This window comes from Echinops telfairi, unplaced genomic scaffold (genome assembly GCF_000313985.2).
Source record: "Echinops telfairi isolate 266 unplaced genomic scaffold, ASM31398v2 ScPeMD7_10;HRSCAF=50, whole genome shotgun sequence".
NCBI lineage: Eukaryota > Metazoa > Chordata > Mammalia > Afrosoricida > Tenrecidae > Echinops > Echinops telfairi.
In genome coordinates this window covers 1,135,405-1,144,170 of record NW_022103907.1, presented here as the reverse complement: position 1 = coordinate 1,144,170, position 8,766 = coordinate 1,135,405, and the positions used below count along the sequence as shown (strand labels likewise).

The 8,766-nt window shown below is 49.4% G+C and overlaps 1 protein-coding gene across 3 annotated transcripts in view; it reads right to left on the bottom strand.

The window, feature by feature from the left end:
* Window positions 1–8,766, bottom strand: part of LOC101654748 (phospholipase B1, membrane-associated) — a 71,212-nt gene that overhangs the window by 10,081 nt on the left and 52,365 nt on the right. For all 3 annotated transcript variants that reach the window (XM_045287049.1, XM_045287050.1, XM_045287048.1), the window contains exons 23-28: window positions 7,097–7,140; window positions 6,408–6,516; window positions 2,349–2,400; window positions 2,031–2,111; window positions 1,473–1,538; window positions 167–267 (exon numbers count right to left, since the gene is read on the bottom strand). In XM_045287049.1, the coding sequence (XP_045142984.1) occupies window positions 167–267; window positions 1,473–1,538; window positions 2,031–2,111; window positions 2,349–2,400; window positions 6,408–6,516; window positions 7,097–7,140 (453 nt within the window). The remainder of the gene's footprint in view (window positions 1–166; window positions 268–1,472; window positions 1,539–2,030; window positions 2,112–2,348; window positions 2,401–6,407; window positions 6,517–7,096; window positions 7,141–8,766) is intronic.

The window sequence follows — 8,766 nt, the reverse complement described above, 5'->3', positions numbered from 1 at the left end:
AACAGGGTCATGGCTCTGAGCTCTAGGAAGGGGTGTCCTGGTGCAAGTGCCCCTCTAGAGACTTGGATACATGGAGAGACAAGACAGGAAGGCTCTGAGGAGTCCCTGGCACCTGTGAGTGAGACCAGGGTGAACACATGTCTCCCAGGTGCCAGCACCTGCCTACCTGGCCTGCTGCACTGGGCACTTGTCCTGGTTCTTCAGGAACACCTGGCGAATGACACTTGGGCTCATGAAGTCCACGAGGTTGACCAGGGCTCTGGGCACCTACGAGCAAGACCAGAGATGAGGGAGGAGGCCTGGGGCTGCTTCCTCCAGCTGCCTTGGTGAGCTGAGAAGTGGGAACGGGTTGGGGGGCTTTAGAACTCCAACTCAGTGGCCCAGAGGGTAGTTATGGGGAGGGCTCTGCAGGCTGTGCACCACACAACTGTACGAGGGCCACCCACGTGGGACAGCTGGGTGACACGAGTCTAAACCCTGGGAGTTCCGCGCAGCTCAGCCATCATTTAGTGAGGCCCCATCCCTTACCCCCAGCATGCTGAATTTAAATTGGGAGACTGGAAACCTGCCCATCCCCTTCCAGGGCATCTGGCCAAACTCCTTTGAGCACTCCTGGGGACTCAACCACCGCAGAGGCACCTGGCAGGTAGTGTGCCCTCCTGGGTGGCTGAAGCAGGGGGCCCTTGTCACGGGACAAGGAGAGGGCAGGCTGCTGGGGATCAGTCTAGTGAGGGCCTTGCTTAAGACCAGGGGTGGGGAACCTCGTTTCTGCAAGGACCATGTGGGTATTTATCTTCTCATTAGTGGGCCATACAAAATTATCCACTCAAAAGTCAGTCGGTCATTTGGTCAATCATGTAATTCATTGACCACTAATGCGATGGCTAGAAATGCCTGTCTTGAGTGACTCTGTGACTTTAGCTGGTGTCGATCATTTGGGGCCAGATGCTCCCCACTCATGCCCTAGACCGTAGGTTTCCAAACTCATCTGGTGTGTTGCCCCCTTTTCAGGAAAACAGGAAGAAAAGTACTCAGCCCCCACCTGTTGGCAGTTGAAACCTTTGTACCACAGCCCATATCCAGGATAAAGTCCACCTGCCTGGTTTTGCAGCCCCCCTGCATCTTTGCAGGGCCCCCACTGGGCAGCATCACCGCTTTGGGAAGCACCGCGCTAGGCCCTCTCCAAGGCTTGGACACAGGTCCCAGCCTGGGGCCAACTGAGAGGCACCCCAAGCAGCTCCCACCACCAGGACTGTCCTGACGTGAGTGGGGTGCCCATTAGAGCACACACAGCCTTCCTTCTTCCAGCTGAGGTCCCTCTGGACTCTATTCCTCAGGGTGGCCCCAACCTCTGGAGAGGGGTGGAGAGCAGGCCCTTGCCCTCTCCTTCCAGGGAGGAGCTACTTCCACCTGGTTCCCCCACACAGCTGGCAGGCTTGAGCTATGCCAGGTTGTGGGAGCCTCCCACCCACCTCTCTGTGCAAGACGTCCAAGGCTTTGCGGAGATGTGCAGTAAAGTTGGCTGCGGAATACGTCTTCTGGAAGAGACAGGGGGTGGGGGCACAAAGGGAGGAGCTGGTTAGGGTAGATGGGCAGCGGAACAGTGCACACAGGTTTCTCTTCTGACTCTAGCTCTGAGCACTGCGCTCCCCTGGCCGCCAGCTGAGACCCCCTGAGATAAACCTTTGACAATTCCAAGTTGTTCAAACTGGGCCAGCCAGAAGATTAGACCTTCCAGCCAGAGCTTTAGCTCAGGAGCAGAAAGGAGAGGGTCCTGCTTCTTCTCGTTCTGGATTCCTGGGGGTCTGGGGGCACCGCGTACATGCTTCCTCATGGCACCAGAGACCCAAAGAGGGACCCCCAAACCCCAGGATTGTGGCATAAGGTGTGTTTATGCGCTCGCTCTCGCTCTCGCTCTCTCTCCTAGGCGCAGTTGAACGATCCCAGGATTGTTGCAGGCACTGTTCTGAGCGCGGATCGTTCCTGTGTTAAATCAGGCGCAAGGAGTAGGCACGCCCCTCCCCGCTCACCGAGTCCGTGCAGTAGTCACAGAGATCGGCGCTTCCAATCAGCACGGTGATGACCTTCCAGTGGCGCTGGAAATCCACTCTCTACACAGCGGGGAGAGGAGACCTGTGACTCCAGGCGACACACAGCGAAGCCTCCGGCTCTCATCCACTCAAACCCCCACCACACGCCCGTGCCCCCTTGGAAGGCCAGACGTGGAACCTCAGAGGGGAAGGCATTTGAGAGACGTCATTGTGCACCACCGAATCTCGGCATTTCACTTGGGGACCAACCCAGGGGGCTAGACTGAGTTTTCATCGACACGAGTAACGCTGACTCACCGTGTCCGCTTTCATCCTCTGCACTAGAGCGTGGGCTTGGTCCACGAGGTCCCTGAGAAGAGAAGAAAGCAGTGCCGTTGGGGCTGAGCCACCGAACCCAGAGTGGTCCTCCCAGGGACGTGAGCAGGGGGCCGCATCACCGGCTGCAGGAGCCTGCGGCAGAGCCTCTGGCGAGGCTGGCCTCTCTGCAGCATCACTGTGACAAATAAGCTCGGGGAGGCCCATCTGTGCTTGCTCTAACGGGTGCTGCACACACGTCTGCTGCCCCTAGTCTCGCTGCTGGGACTCCACACACTATTGCCTTAGGGTCCCAGGCCAGGAACCCCGCGTCTCTTCTGAGGGCTTGCATAAATAGCCTCAGCCCAGACCTCTGAAAGCACACTTCTAATTTCGTTTTGCTTCCCTGAGATTCTGAAGCTCACACACTCACTTAAAAAAACTCCATCAAGTGTTTTCCGATTCAGAGAAACGGACTAGTAACTAAAACTGCTGATGTAAACAGAGTGCCCCCAGCCCGCCCCCCTCCAATGGACCTTCACTACATTCATTGTTAGTTCCATTCATGGGTGAAGGATGGGACATGCCGCCGCGAGTGCTCTAGGGTTTAGGGCCCCTTCATCTTTTGAGCTATCCCTAGGCTTTCCGTTTGCCGTACTGTGGTGGCTTGTGTATTGCTGTGATACTGGAAGCTACATCACCAGTATTTCAAGTAGCAGTAGGGTCATTCAAGGTGAACAGGTTTACTCAGACCTTCCGGATTCAGAACAGGCTACGACGAAGGAGGAATAAATAGCCTGCCCACTTCTGATTATCCACGGGAAGCCTTATGCATCGCAGTGGAATGTTGTCCTATGTACAGGCTGGAAGGCACTCAAAATACAACTGAGGAAGTGTTGCTCCCTCGGAGTAGAGTTGAGTGTAATGATAAAAGGCTTTGGGATCTTCATTTGCTGATGGGGCATGACTCAGAGTAAGAAGAAACAGCTACAGCTATCTCAATTGGAACATGGAATTTACTGAGTATGAATCTGGGAAAAGTGGGAGTCATCAAGAATTCAGGGACACACATAAAGGTCAATATTCTATGCATTAGTGAGCTGAAATGGACATATTAAATCAGAAAATCAGACCGCTTGCTATGGCAGGAATGACAAAATCAAGAGGAACAGCACACAATTCATCATCCAAAAGGACACTTCAAAATGTATCTTGAAGTGCTGTCTGTGAGAGGACAATACTTTTATTCGTAATAAGAAATCCAGTTAATACAAATATTATTCAACCACTAAAGTCAGCGATAATGAAATTGAAGCCTATCAACTTCTCCAGTATGAAATTGATCAAACAAGCACTCAAAATGTATTCCTAATTATTGGTGATTGGACTGGGAAAATTGTAAAGGAAGAAGAAGGCAGAATAGTTGGAAAATATGACCTTGGTAATATGGATTAACCTGGAGATCACATGATAGAATTTTTAGATGCAAATACCTTTTCTTCAACAACATGAACGGTAACTACACACTTGGGTCAGGCCAGATGGAATACACAGGGATCAAATAGCCTACATCTGGGGACGAGACTACGGAGATGCTCAATATCAGTCAAAACAGGGCCAGGACCTGACTGTGGAACAGAGTGTCCATTGCTCCTATGTAAAATTGAGGCTGAAGTTGAAGAAAATTAAAATAAGTCCATGAGAGTGAAAATACTACCTTGAGTCTATACCACCTGAATTTTGAGAAGATCTAAGAATGTATTTGAATCAGTAAACACTAATGACTGGAGATCAGATGAGCTGTATAATGACATTAGGAACATCACACATGAAGAGAGCAAACATTATTTAAAAGACAGGAGAGATCAAAGTGGATGTCAAAGAGACCTTGAAACATACCCTTCAGGGTAGAGTAGCTAAAACAAAGGGAAGAACTGATGAAATTAAAAGAACTGAACAGAAAGTTTCAAGGGCAGCCCCAGAAGACAGAGTAAAGTAGTATAGCACAGTGTGCGAAGGCCTGGACTTGGGAAAAGAAGAACATGCACAACCTATCTTAAGCTGCAAGAACTGAAGGGGAAAAAAATCAAGCCTTGGGGTCTACTATTGAAAGATTCTTTGGACACAATATTGAATCATGCAGTTGGCATCAAAATAAAATGGAACTAATACACAGAATCACTGTGCTAAAAAGAATGTGTGGTCATTCAACCATTTCCAGAGTTAGCATATGATTAAAAATCAATGGTACTGAAAGAAAGCCAAGGTGTGATACAGGCATTGGTGAAAAACAAGGCTACAGGAATTGATGAGATACCAATTGAAATGTTTTGTCACACCTATGAAGGATTGGAAGCACTTATTTACCTATGCCAAGAAATCTGGAAGACAGCTACTTGCCCAATTGATTGGAAGAGGTCCTTATTTATACTCATTCGAAGAAGTGACCCCACAGAACATATAAGCCATTGAACAATGTCATTGATATCACCTGCAAGTAGAGGTTAGCTGAAGATCATCCAACAGCTGTTGCAGCGTTATATAGACAGGAAACTGCCAGAAATTCAAGATGGATTCAGAAGAGAAATGGAAGAAAAGATATCATTGCTGATGTCAAACGTATCTTGTCCGAGAGCACGGAATACCAGAAAGATGTTTGCTTGTGTTTTATTGACTACAAAACGGCATTTGACTGTGTGGATCATAGCTAACTATCGATCGCATTGAGAATAATGGGAATCACTGAACACTACATTGCACGTGCAGCACCTGTGCACAGAGCAAAAGGCAATCTTTCAAGCAGAGCATGGGACTACTGAGGGCTTTACTATCAGGAAAGGTGTGAATCAGTGTTGTATCTTCCCACCAGTCTATTCAATCTGTATGCTGGGAAAACAATCGGAGAAGCAGGAGTGTAGGAGGAAAACCCTGCCTCGGGATCTAAGGAAGTTTTAGAAACAAGCGCTGATATATAGATGGCACAACCTTGCTTGCTTCAATTGCTGATGGCGATCCAAGATTGCAGCCTTCAATACTGATTACAATTCAATGTAAAGAAAACGGATGTTCTTACACTAACATCACCATACACTGAGAAAAGATTGAGGTTGTTGAGAATTGTTATCTTGCTTGGACCCACCATCAATGCTAATCGAGGCAGCAGTCAAGAAATCAAACCACATATTGCAGTAGGCAACTCTGCTGTACAAGGCCCCCTGAAAGTGTTGAAAAGCAAGGATGTCACTTTGAGGACTCAGGTGCGACGGACCCCGGCCACAGTATTTTCAGTCACCTCATCTGCATGTTCAGGTTGGACATGGAACAAGTTGGCCCAAGGAAGAGTCGATACATTTGAATGATGCTGCCGGTGAAGAATACCGAAAGTACCATGGGCTGCCAGAAGAACAAACAATTTGGGAAGAAATAGAGCCAAAATGCTTCTGGAAGTGAGGATGGCGAGACTTCATCACACGTACTTTGGATGTCTTATCCGGAGAGACCAGCCCATGGAGAAGGGCATCCTGCTTGGTAAAGTGAAGGGGCAGGGAAGGGGAGGGGCCTCTCAACAAGGGACTGCGACATAAGAACAACTGTGAGGGTGGCAAAGGGCCAGGCAGTGTGCCTTCTGTTGTCAGTCAGAATGGACTTGACAGGCACATCACAACAACAACAACAACAACAAAAACCCCAGCATCATTTGTAGCCCTTGCCACTTGCAAGACTGAGGGAGTGCCTCTCTCTAGCACTGTGCTCTCATGGCAATCTTCCAAAACCTAGATAAGACTGGCTGGTGAGCCTAATGACTAGAGCATGCTGCCCATGAAGTAAGACCTGGAGTGCAGCCTCGGGGGGCCTTGCTCTAGCCCCGGCTGCTGTGTCTCTTGTTGCCCTCCCGGTCACAGGAACGGCGAGGCGAGAGAACTGCTGAGATTCCCCCAAGTCATTCCTGCTGATGGATGAACATCCCCTTGGGAGAAGCACACCCAAGTCAGCTTAAGGGTCCCAAAGGGGGCTGTGTGCCTCCCTCTCCCCTTCCAAAAGCCCCTTCCCCAGATGCCATACCTAGTCTTTGCTCCAGGAACAGCCTGATTGAGGAATGCATTTGTTTCATTAGCATCACCGGTGCCCACGGCGTAGCCTGTGAGACTTGGATTAAACTCCCGGAGGATATCTGGAAGAGAAGCGGGTGAACAGGCCACAGAGAGCTCGGGCTAGAGGGCCAGGGTGTCTTTTCTGCTCCTGTGGGGTCCTGAGGAGTGTCTGGGCAGCAGAGGCAGCACGGGGAGTTGGGACCCTCCCCAAGTAAAGAATAGGTCACCCAAGGGTGGCTTGGGCCACTGCAGCACGAGTTCCACCCCACCCCTTGCCTTCCACATCCCGGACCCCCAATTTACAATTCATAGTCCAGCGAATTTTTTGTCTCTAAAATTCCTTGGGTCAGCCGCGACAGCCTTTTACAGTTGAGGCCATCTGAGGCTCCGAACCCGAAGTTATTTGTCCTAATTATCTGGTAAGCAGGTAGGAAGGCCAGAACTTAAACCTGGGTCTTCTGATCTGAATTGCAATACCCTTTCCACCATCACAAACCTTACCCCCACCCCTGGGATGTCCATGGATCCCTCTCCTGACTTCAGTCTTCAATGGCAGCTCACGGGAGAGATGCATTTGGTCATTTTAGCTGTGAGGGGCGCTCTGGGAGCTTAGGACTCGGACGGAATTGTGGACAGATTCAAGCCCCTGTGGTTACTTACTAGGTAATGTGGTCACATTTTTCAGGGAGTCATCACCGCCTGAACTGTAGGGAGGGAAAGAGGGAGGAAGGCATGGAGGGGGAGGGAGAGGAAGAGAATCAATACATCCACTTTACAAATAGCAGCCCCATCTTTCCTAGGGTAGATCCATAAAACGATGAGGTATCCGCTGCATGTCGGACTTCTGCAGATTCCTGAGAAAATGTAAATTCCCCACGGATTGGGTCTCCTCTCCAAATCCGGGATTTGAAAGCAAAAGAGAATCATTTCCTTTTCTGCTAAGTCAGGAAGAAGAGTCCCTCGCTCAGTATGTGCTAGGTGCTCAGCCCCATGGCCACCTCATGTCTCCCAACGTAGGACTCTCTCTAATCTACAAAGGAGGACATTCTCTTGCAAAAGAGCCTTAGAAACCACCCTTGCTCGAGCTGGAAACATTTAGAAAGTGGGAAAGTTCTCTGCCCAGTGGTCAGGTAAAATTCCACTGACAGGTTCAGTAAAAGATCCCTCCTTGTCCAGTCTAATTCCAAATTCTAATTAGTTTAATGATCCTCAACCGAACCCGAAGAGACAATCTAAGATTTCACTTCCTTTCATGACTTGAAATTGTGTGCCATGCAGGCTGTAGGGAAAGAACGGTTTCTATGTTAACAAATTCCAATATTGAAGACAGACTGTATTTATTCATGTCTTCCTCTTTTGCCTCCCTCCTTGATCCAAGCCTACTCTTCTAGCCCCTAGATATCGAGAACAGCCACGACGCCCAGCCCACCAGCGGAGGTTTCTCCAAGGACAGGCCATCAACCAGAGGCAGGGTGTTCTCCATTCACGGGATGCTTGGAATGAAGTTACGTGTATTTCATACCAAGTGGCCCAAGGCTTAGTCACAGACTCAGCAAGCCGCCCCGTGTGGTGGAGCGGACGGAGCTCCAGTTCCTGCCACCCTTCTATTTCACTGGTGACCTCCAACTCCCATCAAATGCCTGATTAGCATGCGGCCAGTGACGGGTTGTTTACATGAGTTTCCAGTTCTTCCCCAACTTCGCATGAAGCTGCAGCTGCTGCCTGATCCACTCCTGGATTCTTCTTCCTCTGGACTAAAGGCACTTAATCGGAACACCGTGCTTAAGTGGTGTTGGTGTTGTTAGATGCCATCTAGGCAGTTCTGATCCATAGCGACTCCATGCACAACAGAATGCAATAGTGTCCGGCCCTGTGCTACCCTCACAATTGTTCCTGTGCCTTACTGGTCCAGTTTGAGGATCTGGGTCTTTTTTTTTCACATTAAAAATAAAGTCCTTTTATTGGGGGCTCATACAACTCTTATCACTATCCATACATGCATCCATTATGTCAAGCACATCTGTACATCTGTTGCCATCATCATTCTCAAAATATTTGCTTTCTACTTGAGCCCTTGGGATCAGCTCATTTTCCCCCCCTTCATCCCCACTCCCTCCTCCCTCATGAACCCTTGATAATTTATAAATTATTATCTTGTCATAGTTTATACTGTCCGACATCTCCCTTAACCCACTTTTTTGTTGTCCATCCCCCAGGGAGAAGGTTATATGTAGATCTTTGTAATCAGTTCTCCCTTTCTAACCCACCTTCCCTGCACCCTCCCGGTATGGTCACTCTCACCACTGGTCCTGAAGGGATCATCTGTCCTG